The sequence below is a fragment of the Hyperoodon ampullatus genome (genome assembly GCF_949752795.1).
Source record: "Hyperoodon ampullatus genome assembly, chromosome: 19".
Lineage (NCBI taxonomy): Eukaryota > Metazoa > Chordata > Mammalia > Artiodactyla > Ziphiidae > Hyperoodon > Hyperoodon ampullatus.
Window position 1 is genome coordinate 46,449,253 of NC_136932.1, and position 18,619 is coordinate 46,467,871.

The 18,619-nt window shown below is 37.0% G+C and overlaps 1 protein-coding gene across 1 annotated transcript in view; it reads right to left on the minus strand.

Annotated features, from left to right (window-relative positions):
* NLK (nemo like kinase) overlaps window positions 1-18,133 on the minus strand; it is a gene marked incomplete at its 5' end in the record, with an annotated part of 154,245 nt that extends 136,112 nt beyond the window's left edge. The window contains one exon of the mRNA XM_079726102.1: window positions 17,676-18,133. Coding sequence (XP_079582228.1) covers window positions 17,676-18,133 — 458 coding nt within the window. The remainder of the gene's footprint in view (window positions 1-17,675) is intronic.
* Between the last annotated feature and the right edge of the window lie 486 nt (window positions 18,134-18,619).

Sequence of the window (18,619 nt, forward strand, 5' to 3'; positions counted from 1 at the left end):
CACAATGAGAAGCTCGCGCACCGCAACAAAGAGTAACTCCTGCTCTCCACAGCTAGAGAAAGCCTGTGCACAGCAACAAAGACCCAACGCAGCCAAAAATAAATAAATAAATAAATTTATAAAACAAATAAACGAATAAACAAATAAATAAATAAATGGGAAAACATCCCATGTTCATGGATTAGAAGACTTAACATTGTTTAGATGACAAAATTCCCCAAACTGATTTACAGATTCAATGCAATCCATATCAAAGTCCCATCTGGCTTTTTTGCAGAAATTGGCAAGATGATCCTAAAATTCATATGAAAATGCAAGGGACCCAGAGTAGCCAAGACAATCTTAAAAAAACAACTTATTACAATGTGATAGTAATCAACAATGTGACACTGACATAAGGAGAGATTTATAAAGCAATGGAATAAAATTTGAGAAATAAACTATTACACTTATGGTCAACTGATTTTCAACAAGAGTGCTTATTGAAGCACTCAACATTCAAGGTCATTCAATTAGGAAATAAGAATAGTCTTTTCAACAAATGGCAATGCAGATACCCACATGCAAAAGAACAATGCAGATACCCACAGATACACACATGCAAAAGCACGAAGTTGGACCCCCTACCTCACATCATACAGAAATTACTCAAAGTGGATCACAGACCTAACTGTAAGAGGTAAAACTATAAAACTCTTAGAAGAAAGTATAACTATAAATCTTCATGATCCTGGATTAGGCAAAACCTTAAATATGACACCAAAAGAGCAAGCAACAAAAAACAGATAAATTGGACTTCATCAAAATTAAAAACTTTTACGCTTCAAAGGACACCAGCAAGAAAGTGAAAACAATGGGAGAATATATTTGCAAATCATATATCTGATAACGGACTGGTATCTAGAATACACAAAGAACTTAACAACCTCAAATGTACAGAATAGGCAAATCTAGAGAGACAGAAAGGTTAACAGTTGCCAGGGGAAGGGGGAATGGGGAGCGATTTGCTAATAGATAAGAGGTTTCTTTTGGTGGTGATGAAAATGTTCTAAACTTAAAATGAAAATTTACTCTGTGAATATGTAAAAAAACATTAAATTGTACAGTTTAAGTTGGCAAATTGCATGATGTGAATTATATCTCAAAAAAGCCATTTTTTAAAAAGCAGGTAATAATAAACACAAAATTCAGGATAGTGGTTTTCTCTTGGCAGGGGAAGTAAGGCAGAGAGATGGGAGTCAGATGTATTTTAAGGGCAGCTTCAACAGTGTTGATTTTATCTTCTATTTCTTAGGTTAGGTTGTGGGTTCATGGATACTTTTTTATTATTCTTCATAACTTCAATCACGTATCTTTTATATATATCAATATTACATTTATTTGTTTGTTTAAAGAGCGCAGGCCTGGGTGAAAGCTCTTCTCTACCATTTGTTAGCTAGGAAGCCTGAGGCAAGTCATTTAGAGCTTTCTGAGCTGTAGCTTCCTCCTCTAAAAACAGGGGCACTATCATGTACCTCCTTATGTTTATAATAAAGAAATTCTTAGCGTTTCTTTAAAGTAGAAGTTATTATTATAAAATCCAAAGTGAAAATCTACTATACTCTCACCTCATTATAATAACCATTGTTGGTAGATATCCTTTCAGACTTTCCTGGAACATATGAGTAAATTTTTTTTATATTTTAAGGGGACAATCTTTGACATTGATTTTCACTTAATAAATTGTGAGCATCTTTCAAAGATAACCACTTCACTATTCATAGACATTTAGGTTGTTTTCAATCTGGGGGGATTTCCCCTAGTTTTTTTGTTTTTTTCTTTTAGACTTTTTTTATCGTATATTTTACCAAACACACATCTTAAATTTCTACACAGATAAATCTGATGTTCTTGTCTTGCTTTGAAGTCAAGGTAATATACTCTTCTCCTTCTAATATGATAAAAACAGTTATCCATATTTTCTTCTTACTTTTTGGCTTTGTTTTTTACATTTAAATCTTTAATCCACTTGGACTTTATGAATATGGATCTAACTTCATTCTTCCCCACCACTAGCTAAACACCCCAACAAAGATACAAAATAAACCAGTGATGTCCTCGAGCTAGCTCATACTGGCTCCTGAGAGACTGTCACATTTTCTGGAATTTTGCAAAGCTGACAGTGAAAAATAGAATTTGAAAAATAAATTATTACATTTATGGTCAACTGACCAACATTTATGGTCAAACTCTCAAAAATTAAATTATATAAACTTACAATGAAATAAATTATATTTAAAATAAAGGTAATAAATACTCAGAAATCATCATTCCTAATTATCTTATTATGTTTTATGCTTTTACGGTTAACATCTACTTTACCTGTATGGTGACAACAGTTTATAATGGGTGTGCTACTGTTTTTCTTTTTCCAATTCAGCGTTTAGTGACTTCAGGTTGCTAGCTTGAAACTGGCCATTACAGGAGTATTAGTATTTACACCACAGAAATTGGCAAGCCCTACAAACTAGAGCTTTTTTATTTTTCAGAGAAGCTGTTGTTAAACGTATACCAGCACACCACAGAAATAGGCCATTTTTTCTCAATAATTTTAAAAAGGATCTCTAGTACACACTAATCTGCATTTACTCATAAATTTATAGAACAGCATAAGGAGCTTAGTATTTTTTTTTTTTTTTTTTCTGTGCTAGCATCACAGACTGCTTTGGTATGTTTTGATATATTAGATGACACTTTAGACACAGTTTCTATTTTTCTAACATGAGATCACAGCACTGCATTCAGAATGTATTTTTCCTAAACAATTCAACAGCATTCTTATTTCAATGTAGATTATAAAAATAAAGGACTATTTTGGTGAATAGTTGGTTATTGTATATTATTTTTAGATTAGGGCTCTTTACTCTTAAGAAAAAAATCCAAACACAAAAAAACAAAATCACCACCATGGGGCAGTCTAAGTACCACTCTGTTTTCTCATAAAAATTCCTCATTGTACGAGGAAGTAGGGATCTATGTAATGGCAAAAGTCAGTGGTAGTACTTTTCTCCGACAGTCACCATGACATACAAACTTAGCATTAGGAACTTTCAGCTTAACAACAAACACTTAATAAGTACCCACCAAGGACCATGTTAGGCTCTGGAGATGCAAACGAAACATGGTCCCAGCTTTTGAGGTTCTCATCATTTTTAGTGGATCAGTGGGTAGAGAATGTGTCTTAAGTGACTACAAGCATTTGCTTTGATTAGTACTGACAGGGAAAGAGACAGAAACAGATGGATTTTCATTTGTCTTCTAAGAACAAGCATTTACCTTAAGAGGAAAAAAAAAATCGAGGTATTAAAAAAAAAAAGTCTGACTTCCCTGGTGGCACAGTGGTTAAGAATCCACCTGCCAATGAAGGGGACACGGGTTCAATCCCTGGTCCAGGAAGATCCCACATGCCGTGGAGCAACTAAGCCCGTGCGCCACTACTGAGCTTGCACTTTAGAGCCCACAGGACACAGCTACTGAGCCCGTGTGCCGCAACTACTGAAGCCTGCATGTCTAGAGCCCGTGCTCCGCAAAAAGAGAAGCCATCGCAATGAGAAGCCTGCGCACCGCAATGAAGAGTAGCCCCCGCTCACCGCAACTAGAGAAAGCCCGTGTGCAGCAACGAAGACCCAATGCAGCCAAGGATAAATTAAAAAAAAAAAAAAAAAAAAAAAAAGTCTGCCCACCTACAGAGACAAGCTGATGTGCGTTGGTAACTAGATCTTCAGCACCTACACCAGTTAAACATCACAGTGTCCCTATTTTAATGTCTTTCCTGCTGAGGTACTTTAAGAAGTCAGTGATTTATTTGCAGATACCACTATCAACTGCCATCAGGTAAACGAGTATCTGCTGTATATATCTTTCTTACCTGTCACAGGCCATTTAGATTTGAACTCCAGCTACCTCATTCTTGGTGTTTATGTTATGAAACTACGTAATGTAATAGCTGGGTGGACTCAATAAAACAACCCACTTTTGCACATAAACCAAAAGACTGTACTTTTAAAGACTTGCTGTACATTTGGGGTTTCTCATTAACAAAATGTCTTATATCGTAGCCCAAGGAGCAAACACAGCAGCTGCCCTTTTCATATACACAGTTGTGGCTTGATATACACAGTGACAATTTCAACCATTTCTAATCACTAATATTTTAAACTTTAAAATTTATTTCTTAGGAATTTGTGCTACATATGGAAATAATCATTACCCTTTGGGAAACAATGTCTCATTTACTGAAAGTGAGTTTAACAAAGGAATTATTTGGTACTGAAAAATACAGAGCAGTGAATTGGGTGACACAAACCACAACATCATCAGCTCATGTGACTTTATTAGGGTAATTTCCTTAAAAAAATATATATAGTAACTTAAAATTTAGCTTCAACAATGTAATATCCTCAGTCGTGTCCTCTGTCATAAAATGGTGAAACCAGATCTTAGGTTCTTATTTTGAAAATGTCCCTTAACTCCCAATCTGAGATAAATACCTCAAAAAAGAAAAACTTTGCAGAATGGAATATTTCTATTCTGCCTGAAGCCTAGTTTTGACTGGTATGTTTCAGTTGCACATTTGATTCACACTGAATTTTGTTTTAAGTATTAAGAGAATAAATAGCATTCCAAAAGTCACAAGCTTGAAAATTTCCAGTTCGTTCTCTAGTTGGAGACCGTACAAAACTTATTACATGGAACAGTGAGTTGATGCAGTGACCATAAATTTCTTAACACTGTAAGTCTAAATTTAATTGAAACCCAATCTCAGCAAGTTCTGTAAAAACAGCCTCAAAGTAGATAAAGCAAAAGTCACAAAATGTTAATCTAGAAGAATGGTTTATGGGTATTATTATTGTACAATTCTTTCAAGATTTCTGAGGTTTAAAATTTTTCAAGTTTTACAGAACATGATTACATACATGAAAAGAGTGAGCTGTTTTCCACCAAAAGCCTTGTAGTTCATGACATTAAGCTTTTACCAGAAACCTTAGAGTCACCGGCACACAAAAACCAAACAACAGCGTATTCTAAATACTCTATTTTTTTTTCAGAAGCATTGTTCCTGGTTTCATTTATAGAGTTTTTGTTTTATATTTGTTTTGTTTTGCTTTTAGAAGCACACTTCCTCCATTTTCAACAGGCATTAAGTTGGACAGGTATCACTGGTAAAGTAGCAAAGGTTCTGGCTCAGCCTCTTACCAGCTGCATGACCTTGAACAATTCTCTTAGCTTCTTTCTCTGCGTCTCAATTTTCCCACTTATAAAATGAGGCAGTTACACTAGATGCATTCTAAAGTATCTTCCAACTCTATAATTCCTTTCAGATAGAGCTCTAGGCTTGTCAGAATGAAAAAATTAGCCCTCAAAAAAAAAGGCCAAAAACCTACCTTTGTAATGTTAGTGAAACAAATAGGATACAAAATTGTAAATATACAATGTAATAATCGTGATCCCAATGCTAACATTACAAACACACACATTCCAGATTTTTAAAATTGAAAAAAAAAATACACCAAAATACTATTAGTGGCTGTCTCTGAGTTGTAGGTTAAAAATAGCTTTTTGGTATTTTCCAAGTTTCCTACAACAAACATATTATTACTTTGATAACAGAGTGGAAGGAGGGAGCTGAAGAGCAAGGAAAAACCCTTCTCTTATGTGCTAAGGGAAATTTTACCTTTGGAAAGCATTCTAGAATCTGAATGAATTTTTCAAAAGCAGTGGGGTGTTAATCAGAAAAAAAATCTCTGGTATAGTATTTACTTGATACCTGTCAACAATCATTCAAAAGCTGTTAGTTATATGTCCTAGGTTAGTAAACTTAAGGAGGTACTGCATTTTTTCACACATACTGAAACTGGTAATAACAGTGATAGCTAACATACACGCATTGCCAAGCACAGTTCTAAGACCTTACATATATATTGATTCATTGAATCCTCACAACAACCCTATGAGATCGATATACCATTATTTACTATCCCCATTTTACACACGAAAACCAGAGGTTAAATAATTTGCCCGCAACTAATAAGGGGTAGAGTCAAGATTTAAATACAGGCAGTCAGTCTGTCATCAGAGTACAGGCTCTTAACTATTAAACCATCCTGTCCCTTTGTACGTAAATGTCCTTTTCAGGTCATTCTTTAACTTCCTTTGCTCTCAAAGTTCGTCTAAACTACTTTTCTTCAACCTGAAAAGAACTAATATTTAAGTACTGGGATAAAAAAGACTGGCCAACCTTTTAACTTGCAAGCTTAAAATTATGATTCATTTCTAAGCCATTACTTCAAAGGTACAGGAAGTATAACTTAATCTCCACACCTATCACCAGGTAAACAATATGGTAAAATCTGAGAAATTAAATATGTAGCATTAATTACTAAGTTAAAATTGGAATGTTTTAATAAAAGACGCTTTATTGATTGACGCTAATTTGTCCTCATGAATATTCTGTGAAAAGAGCCCCTAAAACCAATTGTTGTACCTTTCTAAAATTTCTATTTTATTGAAATGACATTTTAAACCATGTTGTAATTAACTAGTTTGTTTTTTAAAAGAATGCATCAATATTTATTTTGAACACTGGCCTTAGTACACAACCAGTTATCTTCACAATAACCTCAAATACTATAACATGCAGAACCTGGAAAAGCAACACAAAGGAAGCCAACCAATTCAACATAGTTGGAGGTTCTCACCTAATTCTTAGGCAATTCAAACCCAAACCAAGTATACATGTGTCTCTTTTTCTGCACAGTACCATTACCTGTCAATTTTTATGGTTTCTGGGTTACTTTTACTAAAGCTCAAACTTCCCCACATCTGTATTACTAAATTTCTAGCCCTGTCAAAGTAAATATAGAAAGCAATAGCTTCCTATCTTAAAAAATTAAAAAGAGAAGAAGTGGAGAAGTGAGAAAAAAAAACTTTGCATCAGGCTGCCTGTTAACTTAGATGTGCAATGAGACAATCGCCTGATAATTGCGCCCTTTGGGTGCTTCTGTACTGGTAAGATAATTAAGAGAAATAAAGTCACCTGGTTTATTTCAATTTACTTACACAATTTGCAAATCTGTAGCTCTCTGCCATGGTACATTAAAAAAATTAGCATGTAAGAAAAATCACCTGCTTATGTAAATTGGAGGATGGTTTTATCCACGCAGACAGAAAAAAAAAAATGGCTGCAATCTGGGTCAAATGACTAATTTTATCCATTTGAACAAATGTCTCTCTTCACCTTTTCTCTGTAGCTCAGAGCAAGAATTTTAGGTCAAGGAACGGATAAACAAAAAGTTTCTGTGTTGTTCATTCCCCTGTAAGAAGTTTGCTGCCTCACACTACTGAGCTCTATATTACTTAAACTGAATACAAGACTGAGAACTTTATCTAGATAACAAAACCACAACACTGAGAGAGGAAAGAAAAGAAATCAGTGGAGGATATCTGATCCAACTGGGAAGGAAAGCAAAAATGGCAAGGATCAAGTACCAATTTTACCTTTTGCTACTTTAGGCAAACAGGGCTTCAGAAAGGAAAATACTCCAAATAATTCGCGGCAGGCAGGACAACTTCTCTACAAAGAACATTATTCCACTTTGCTCTATAAACACACCCTGTCAAGTTCTTCTGAGTCTGACATAAGTTAGATGAATGCGTTCCTGGTCATTTAATGACTACCTTCCCAGCATTCGTTGCTGGAATTCATCCCTCCCACTTATAACTGACTCCATCTCCAGGTCCAGGGGTGGACCTGACTGATCCCAAAGTAACCTTATCCCCACTGACAGTGACTGGTTCAGAAATGAGTAAACAACCCAATAAAGGCCAAAGAGATTCTAGAACTGGGCTGGTCAATAAGGTAGTCAGTAGCCCCATGGATACTGAACACTTGAAATTTGGTTAGTCCAAATTGAGAAGTGTTGTAAGCGCTAAGAGACACACTGGATCTTGTACATTTTGTATGAAAAAAGGAATGTAAAATATCTAATTAATGATTTTTATAGTAATAACATTTGAAATGATAATATTTTGGATAAATTAAGTAAAATAATTACTAAAGTTAATTTCACCTGTTTCTTTTTACTTTTTTAGTGTAGAAAATTTTAAATCACATTATGTGGCTTGCATTATACAGCTGACCCTTGAACAACTCGAAGGTTAGGGGTGCTGACCTCCCCTGCCCAGTGCAGTCAAAAATCCAAGCATAACTTTTGACTCCCCCCAAACTCAACTTCTAGTAGCCTATGGTTGACTGAAAGGAAGCCTTACTGATAACATAAACAGTCGATTAACACATATTTTGTGTGTTATATTATATACTGTATTCTTACAACAAAGCTAGAGAAAAGAAAATGTTATTAAGAAAATCACAGAGGAGCAAACACTTTTGCAGTGCTATTTACAAGATGAATCATCTGTCAGTACCTATCAATACTGTCTTATATGATACAAAACACTGTAGGTATGATACGTATTACTAACGCTAGACGTCCAAAATGAAAAAACATGAAAAAGAAATTAATATTTATTTACAGGTATAACTAGTCATGCATTGATAACAAAGAAGCAGCAATATGGTAGCTTTATGGTAGGCTAGTTTAATCAATATGAGTATTGGAAACATTGTTACATTTTTTAAAAAGCCAGTTACCTGTGATGATAGGCTGATATAATTTCTCCAACTGAGTAAATAGCGGGGGCAGGGAGCACACTGTATGTTAATGTAATTCTTTGAAAGCGAAGTTATAAAAGAGTAAGAAAACTAACACACTATTAATTTTATTTTAAACATCATTCACCTTATGCCTATGTAAGGACAGACTAGTATCTACATATATTTTATGCATTCATGACACCTTTTACTTAATTTTTTGGATATTTCTAGGCTATGTGGTTTGTGAGTTTTTTCAAATTGTCACAAATCTCTAAGAAAGTTTCCAATATACTTATTTTTAAAAATCTGCATATTAAGTAGACCCGCACAGTTCAAACCCATGTTGTTCAAGGGTCAACTGTGTATATCTAGGGACAGCGCTGCTGGCTTACTGAGGACTATTGAGGACAGCTATGAAAGTGCTCCCTTCCTGCTGTGGAAGAGCTTTAGGAAGTCGAGCTCCCTCTATCTCTGGGCATTGTATGCCCTAAACTGCTATAGCCTTAAAGCTGTGACACAGCTCTTTTTCTGGGAGATCCATCTGCAAACTAGTAAATTCCCTACGTAAATTCAGAATTTCAAAGATTCGTAAAAACAAAACATTTTAAATCAACTTGCTAGTTAATGTAAGCACTGGTAGGCAAATCAGCTTACCTGGTTACTCACAAAAAAAGACAAAATACTTAACATTAGACTTTCTTTAAATATTTAAAAATCACTCCAAATATTTAAGAAGGCAAGCAAATAAGTCTAAAACATTAAAAAGGGAAAGTACTATCAGGAAAATAATACCAAATTTATATTGAGGAAAAAATTGATTGCCCATTTGCAAATAGGCAGGTCCTTCACAACTGCACCACAACATGTATAGTCATTACCAATAAGTCAGTAACAGGAGAAAGTGAGTCTTTTGGACAAACTGCACACTTAAAATCTGATCCCAAATTTGAAAACTCTATGTAAGTCATCACATTAGAAAAGGGTTACATTTACCTCATCCTACCTTTAAACAATTTGACAAGCTATTCAACATCTGGAGTCCTGAAGAAAGTTGTCTTGTGGTCACTAGCAGAATCTATTTGCCCAAAGTAATGCCAGAATGCTTTACAAATATTAATGCAATTTTATAATATAAACTTAGGAAGCACGGGATTTTATAAATGAGGAAACCAAGACTCAGAAAAGTCAAATAACTTTATCAAGGTCATACAGTTGTTGGTACCAAGGCAGGGACCAGAACCTTGTCTCCTAACAAGTTTAGTTAGTACTTTATTACCCTGTCATTTAAGAAAAAGAATCCTCCCAAGGAAATGGTGCCTTGAATATGATAAACATCAAGTTCCCTGGTTTATTAAACTATAAATAACAACTTGGGATTTGGGAGAATTTTATTAACAATAAAGTGCTGCTAATACTGAAGACATTCTTTAGAAACAAACATATATATATATATATATATATATCAGAGGGGGAAAAAAATCATACAATCATTCTCCCATGTGCCATCAATGATCTGCTTGCTAAATTCAATGGCCTTTTTCCACCCTCCTTTTGACTTTATCTGCACCAAAGACCACGCCCATCTTCCTAACAATCTTCTGCTGTGCGTAGGTTGTCAATCTATGCACTATGAACATATTTTCCTATCCGACTGCCCTTAGTTCCACCTCCAATAATTTCTTTCACCTACAACTGAGAACATTCCCTAAGGCCCAGACCTCAGCTACCTCTACTTTTCCATTTACATATCTTAAAAAAAAAAAATCAATCTGAACAAGTCACTCCCTTACTTAAAAACTTCCAATGGTTGCCATTCCCAATGTTTCAACCTGTTTCATTACTGTCCACCCCCAGGAGCGTTTTCAGACATTTTCCCCCTTAACTGCCCCCCCATGAAATTTTAATACCATAGTCATGTTTATGTACTGTATGTATATATGTGCTTTACTCATAAAAAGAGTAAGTTTTATTTGCCCCCCTCCCACGTACCAATGGCGTCTCATCTCTTCAGCAGGACACGCCAACCTCTTCAGGATCTAGCTCAAGCTTTCGTCTCCACCCTTATCTCCTATCACCTTCAGCAACTCCAGCCCCGTGAGTCCCCCTCACAAGGGCCCATCCACCCATAATGCCCTTCCTCGTTGTTGACTCTCTCATTCTCTTTTTTTTTTTTTTGACTCTCATTCTTAAGACTCAGTAGTTGAGGTATTATCTCTTCTAGAAAGCATCCATACCTTCCACAGAAATTCCTCCTCTGTATTCCCAGGGAGTATCTCTATTGCTGCATTTATGGCAGTGAATTACAACTATCCATTTACAAATCTCTCTCCCCCACTAGATCATAATCTCCTTTAAATCCTTATCATCCAGCACAGTGCCTGGCAAACAGTCAACACACAGTAAATGAGTATTATAAGAACGAGTGAAAATAATCTGTCCTTATGTTTTTGACGGTTTCCAATTTAGCTTCAATTCTCCATCAAGACTCCCTGAGAGCAGGGATGTATCACTTTTCATACTGTTTATTTAACTGTAAGCTCCTTCAGGGCAATACTGTGACTTAAACATCTTTATATCCCAAGCACAGTACAGATAATAGCAGAAACTTGAAACAGGTTTGCTAAATTATTAATAGAACTAAATAGCTTCATTAGTGCCTACAACGGTGCTGGTCTGTAGCAGGCTGACAATAAATATACTTTGACTAGTGACTTCCAACATTGTCAAAACCTTCCATATGATTCAATTAGCCAAACTAATTCAAAACACAGATGTGAAACTGGGTTTAGGTAAAGAGCACAGATCATGATCAAAGGCAGAATTCCCTGTACAGAGTCCCTCTACTCACACCATTACAATTAACTATTAAAGTTGAACTCAGTATAGTTTCCTTAGAAGTCATCTTTTCATAATGCCAAAGTGCCAGAATTTTTTCTAATGTCTCTTGGCTAGGTACCTTAGAACTACCGACTAGGTCTATGAGGACTTGTCACGTGCTTATTCACAGTATTACGGCTGTTGCCTCAGGCACTCTTTGTTACCCCCGCCCCAAGCAACAAAAGGATCAAACTGACAAGCTATTTTAGTTAGGAAATCATTGTTGATCTGCATCAGATAACCCAATCAACAAATAATTCACATGAGTATTATGGAAGCACAGGGAATCATAAGTAAAACCCAAATATAATCTTACAATGGAAAGAGCTTCTACCCAATGACTTCTTTCTGTTTGGTTGGATGACAAATGGAAAAGTTTCTTTGGCTTTGACAATTCCCATCAAAGAAATCAAATCAGCATATTAAGGAAACTTACAGTAAGTTTTTTTTTTTGCGGTACGCGGGCCTCTCACTGTTGTGGCCTCTCCCGTTGTGGAGCACAGGCTCCGGAGGCGCAGGCTCAGCGGCCACGGCTCACGGGCCCAGCCGCTCCGCGGCATGTGGGATCCTCCCGGACCAGGGCACGAACCCATGTCCCCTGCATGGGCAGGCGGACTCTCAACCACTGCGCCACCAGGGAAGCCCAAACAGTTGATTCTTAAACTGCTAGGACATCAACAAATCTAATAAGAACCACCAAGAATAGACACTCAATTCTACATATAGAAGTCAGTGAAACTCTAATGCTCCAAGTTGTGAAGATAGTGAAATATTCCAGTACTCCATTAGAAGCTGGCTTTTTATATCAAGGAACAACAATGCTACAGTTGCCTAAACTTTGAGGATTAAATCCCAGAACTTGAGACTCAAATAAAGATTCAGTTAACGTACTTTGCAAATATTCTTCTAGCATAGCACATGAAAGGGAACTATTTCTACCCCTATTTCTTTTTCAGGACATGCACCAGTGGTACTAACTGACAGCTAAAAAAGATGCATGTAATTTTGAGGGATATTGTTGTTTTAGCTTGCTTGACAAGGCAACTCTTTCTGAAACATATTCTTTTAGGAAAAAAATCATCTTTTTTTCTTTTAAGCTGATATTCAATAGCAGAACATGACATTTCTCCCTAAGAATACAATGAGTTTCTTTTGTTGTGTTTTGGGTTTGTTTCATTTTTGGTTTTTGAATAACATCTGCATAATCTTGTCCAGGAGCCCAAGTACAAAATGACTTCCAGTGTTACAGGCTATGGAGTTTCTCTCGCCAAGAAACCAGTTCAATATCATTAGACTGTGTTACTTTTATTTTCTCTCTTTGCCTACTCTGCTTTATGACAATGAACCTACAGTTTCTAAAAGTAAGTTTGTTTGTAGTTAAAACTAACAATATAGATTTCCACATTTCTAGTTTCACACGGATGCTTTGTTATGTCTAGAAGAGCAACCGTTTCCTTTTTATGGTGCAGGCTCTGCTTCTTCAAAGCTCTTTTCACAAAGCAGACCCCCCAAAGAATCCAGCTGTGGCTGTTAATCTTGGCTGATAGAGAAACTTCTCAATACTACAGATTCTCAACATGTAAAACACAGTTAATAACAGAACACACTTTAGTATACCACTCTTTCTGATGCAGCTAACTCCAGCATTTTCCCAAAATTATCCCAAAAGCATTCCCCATTTTTCCAAATTATAGTTTGCTATTTGAGGAGTAAGAGGACGAGAGAAAACATCAGAAAATACATGATGCCTCTAATTTTCACAAGATGAGCAAGCTAGACAATCTCTGCCATGCCTAAGGATTTACACTGAATAATTTTTGATTAAATCACACATACTTCCCCTGCCTCACTGTGATCTTCTTTAACAATTCACACCTTTTCATCCAAACACAAGTAAAATGAATTTCTACTAAAGCTGAACTTTGACAACATGGATGTCCTTCATTTGTTACATTCTGAGAAAAAAAAAATTAATGTCCTTCCAGGCATGGAAATCCATACTTTCTAAAACAGTACAGACGATCTGACTAAACACCTACCAGGTCCATACAAACATGTTTATTATGTTTTTTTTATGCATTTGTTTTTAATTAATTGAGAGAATTGGACAGAATATTTTACCCTAACTCTAAATTCAACCCTCCTTACTTCCCTGGCATATAGCACAACTAAGGGGACACTCTATGGTATTTAAAGTCATGCCACCAAAAAATAGTCTGCATGTTGATTTCACCTGATAAATCTGATCTTACCTGAAGCCACTTCTATGCACATTCACACAAGTTTGATTCTCCTACTAAAAATAACCACAATAAAAACCAGCTAACATTTATTGAATGCTTACTGTGTGCTAGACAGTGTACTCATTGGTTTACAAGGATTACCTCATTTAATCCTCATACCAATTGTATGAGATGGGTGCTAGTATTATCCTCACTTTATAGACGAGGAGCAGAGAGGTTAAACAATATATCAAGATCACACAGCTAGTAAGTAACTAAGTAGCAGTACAGCGATGCTTAAGTTTCAAACTACTTAAATAAAAGTAACCTGCTGAAGGAATTAGAATAATAAAATTCAAAGTTCTCCAACTTTACTTGGAGTACAAAGAAAAGAGACTGAATGAATCCTAGGATCTTTGATCTTTCAATTAATCAGATAAGTAAAAAACACTGATTTTATAAAGTAGAAGCTTTTCCCAGACTCACTTTTATTAAGGTGGCAATAGGTACCATGAATTCAATCTGATATTTTCGGGTGCCAATGTCAAACCTGCCTGGGTTTAGCGGTCCTCAAACCTTTCTCATGGGGTCAACTTCCTCCAATTCTCAAAAGCATACACTTCACGAGCCCCTGAAGCCTTTATGTTATAATACATCTTTAAGAACAGTATAACTTACTTTCCTCTGGCAAATGTGAACTACAGACAAGAAGGTATTTACATTATTCTCACCAAACAACTGAGGTTCCTGTTTGTGAGTTGTTTTGTGTTTTGGTTTTGCATTATGAAAATGTCCATATGGGCATCTGAAAGCCTTGTTATCTGATAAAGAAGGTCAAATTATATACAATGCTTTGATAACCCATGAACAATATTCTGTCATTGGCAATGAATGTGTCTCAGGCTACCCCATGATATTACTAGGTAAACTGGAAACCTTACTTTGAGATAAAACACAGCAGACAGTTGTTAATGAAACCTTAATTGAACTGTCAAAGCACCACCTTTACCAGCAAGGTAATAGGTAATTCACTACTTTTACACACCTGTCCAACACTGATAGGTTATTCCAATAGTTAAATTCAGCAGAAAGATAAATCAAGCCTGGTAGACTAAATTGTTCAGTGATAAATCTGAATGGTAAAATGCTGCATCACTTCTACAAATATCTCTCCTTGTCTACATGGAGAAACAACAATATCCCTCAAAATTATATGCAACATATTTAGCCATCAGTTAGTACCACTGGGTACATGTCCAAAAAAAGAAACGAGAGCAGATATAGTTTCTTTTCATATGCTATGTCAGAAGAAAAATACTTGCAAAATGCACTAAACATATTTGAGTCTAAGTGAATCTTATAATGCCCAAGTAGTTATATGGTGCTTTGAATTAAATGATGTATCATTAGGAGAATATTTTTATGTTCCATTTTCATCACTTTAGAAAATAGTTGTTTCAGACTCATTAGGTGCCTTCTAAATTAAAATGAAAATTTTTCCTTCAGTTAGTTAAAAAGTAAAAAAGCTCACTAACATCTTTAGCTTGGGTTTGAGAATACTAGTGCAATTCACTGTGGTTTGGTGTCCAGATCTCTAGTTTTAACAATCTTACTCCCGTCATATAGCAGTCAAATTCCAAATATAATAAGCAATTCAGACAGCAAGTCATAAATATGTAAATATAAAAATAGAAAAGAATTTGCATACTAAAACACACACCTGGAACTCTTTCCTCTTTTTTTTATACCAAATTGTATTTCACCTGTAACAGCTGATAAAAACAATCAATGCAGCTAAGTAGAAAAACTTGATTAAAGAACAAAGGAGGACCTGACCAGGAGATCAAATAACCAAGCAGCAAAGATGCCACGACACTGTGGTAGGTGCTGGGGAAAAAAAGAAGTACTCTAGCAGACACAGTCACTACCCTCATAGGGCTTACAAATGTAGTCAGACAGGGCAAACGCACAACTGGTGTACAGTGGAACATGGCACAGAGACGGAGGTACTTCAAGGGTCGATCACTGAAAGAACCTAGAATGGATTCAAATCAAACACATTCAGATTTTCATGTATTGGTAATTCAGAACACCCACTACCAGAATGTTTGCTGTGGGATATGTTTCAGCACTACAGTTCCTCACCTCCCTCCCCTAAAAAAAAAAATTCCCTTAGCACCAACTTGAAGTTAAAACTTCTACAAATCACATCACCATTTGATAGAAATGTAGGTGAATAACATCTTTAGAACATAGTCAAGAATGCTGCAACCCATTTCCCTTTCAGCATCTCTAGTTCTTAGCACTGTAGGCAACGCACTAAAATGAAAGAAAGCACCCAGGTCTAAGAAAATCCAAACAAATGCTCAGTAAATCAATGCAAAATTTAAAGCAAGGAAAGATCTTTTTCCTGCCCCCTGCCCCTCCTGCTTTGAAATCCTCAAGGGTTGGACAAGGAACAGCAGTTCACAGTGCAGTCCCTGAGGATAGGATATGGAAGGGATGAGAGGAAGGCAAGAACAGGCAGGTCCCTGAGCAGAGACTGAAAAGGCACCATTACCGGCTGCATTCTTTCCCACCAGGAATCCCACACACCTTGGAGAACTTGCTGGGAAAACACTGGACTTCACCAGTTTAGAAAAAGACGGATCGGATCACTTAGTAGCCTAGTTTATAAAATCTGAAATGTAAATAAAGATGGCCAGATATAATGCAAAAATGAAACATGTCAATTATAGCCTGAAAAGCAATGACGAAAGGAGACATTTACCAGGCTAGTTCCAAAGAGTTCATTTTCCTGTGGTGATGGGGGCTTTTCTATACATTAACAAGAATCTTTTTTTTAATTGAGGTATAGTTGAAGGAATCTATTTTTGAAGCACTGAAAACATCAATTCATCTATCCACACCAGAATACTTAATCCTTGGGGGGGAAAGCTCAGTTCATTCTGGTTCTGAAAGAAATAGGACCCTACAATGATAAATACATTTTATTATAAACTACTAATCTTCCTAAGAAGGACAAATAGACAAAATGTTGCATTTAAGAAGCCCTCGGACTTTAAAAAGTATACTAGCACTAGCAAAAGTAGAGAAGTTTCATGTTTAAAAAGTATACTTCCTACTACAGCAACCAACCAAGGGATAACAGCAACTTACAAGCCACTAAATGACACTAAAACATTACACTGAATGTGGGCCACTGCATAGTTACAGTCTACTGACCTCAATTGTGGTACTCATGTGTGATGCTATATTTAATGCATTCTTATCAAAAGACTAAAGCTACATACTTCCCAACTGTAGGTTTATGGTTTAAAATAAACCACTCATGCAATGACTTAACTGGTTTAACTATGAACCTTATCTGCCTTCTGGGGATCAAGATCACAAAGTAAGGAATGAAAAGACAGAAAGAGCAAAGTAGCTATGCAACGTATACCCCAATGACAAGACTATTATAAAGAATCCAGTTTGGGTCAGTTGTGACATTTGCTGCAATTGGGCAACTGATTCAAACTAAATCGAACATGAGAGATGGCCAAGGTCTGTGTAGAAATAAGCATTCCATGCATTCATCTATTTACTGAATCTCCATTCAGTGGCTTGCTTAGGTTCTACACAATAGGTCTGGTAGACAACAAACTTGTGTGAGTTACTCAACAGAGGGTGCTCCACCAAAGCTGTCCATGACTCCAAAGCACAAGCCTAGATAACCGATGCCATCAGGCCTCTTTACCAGGTAAGGAAGGGTGCCTTCCTACAGTTGAGCTGAGAAGCTTGTTCCACTTGGGTTGACATGGAGAAAACCATGAGAAAGGACTTGCCCAACGACAGCCATGAGAAGAAACCAGGAGAAGCTGTGTTTTTCTTTGGATACTCACCAGACGACACCAAAGGCTCCATATCCAATAGGTCTATCCGGCTCAATATCCAGCTGCTGTTGTGGATGATGCGAGTGCTGATGATGGTGCGCCTTAACTGTGGCAGCTGCGGCAGCCTGTACCTGAGCTGGGGCTGCTGCAGCTGGTCCAGGAGCCTGACCCGGTGCCGGTGATGGGAAATACGGCTGCTGCTGCCCAGGGTTTAACATGGCTGCAGCTGCGGCCGCTGCTGCGGCAGCCGCAGCTGCGGAGGAGGTATGCTGCTGTACGGGGTGGACAGCAGCAGCCGACCCGGGATGAAGATGGTGCTGAGGGTGGTGGTGGTGGTGAAGGTGAGGAGGAGGGAGGTGTGGAAGGTGGTGGTGATGGTGGTGGTGGTGCCCTGCTGCTGCCGCAGATGTACCGCCATTGTAAGCCGCCATCATTTTTGCGTTGGCTCTTGCGCCACAAAGAGACATTCAAATAAAAATGCCCTTTGATTGGAAAGCAAACTGGGTCAAGCTGTCATTTGGCCATTTAAAAATGAAGAAAAAACCCACTCACTCCACCTCCAAAAACATGGAGCGGAAGTGGCTTTATGTCTTCATCAGTCAATCCAGACAAGTCAGAGGATCTTGGTGTTTAATTTGGGGGTGAGTGTGTGTGGAAGGGTGTGGGTTGCCCCAAAAAATAAAAGAAAAGAGAAAAGAAAAAGAAAAAGGAAAAAGGGACCCCTTCCCCCCAGGTTTCCTGCCACAAGTGGGTACTAAAACTCCATCCTTAATTCGGGGGAGGTTCCAACTTTGAATGTGGGAATAAAGGCCAAACCTCCCGACCCCCTGAACTCCACACGCGAAAAGGCTCAGGTAACACACGACCCTGGGAATCCTGTAAGAGGCTTGACCCATCTACCCCTTCCATTCCCACATCCTTTTCTAAACACCTACCACCTCCTCAAAAATGCA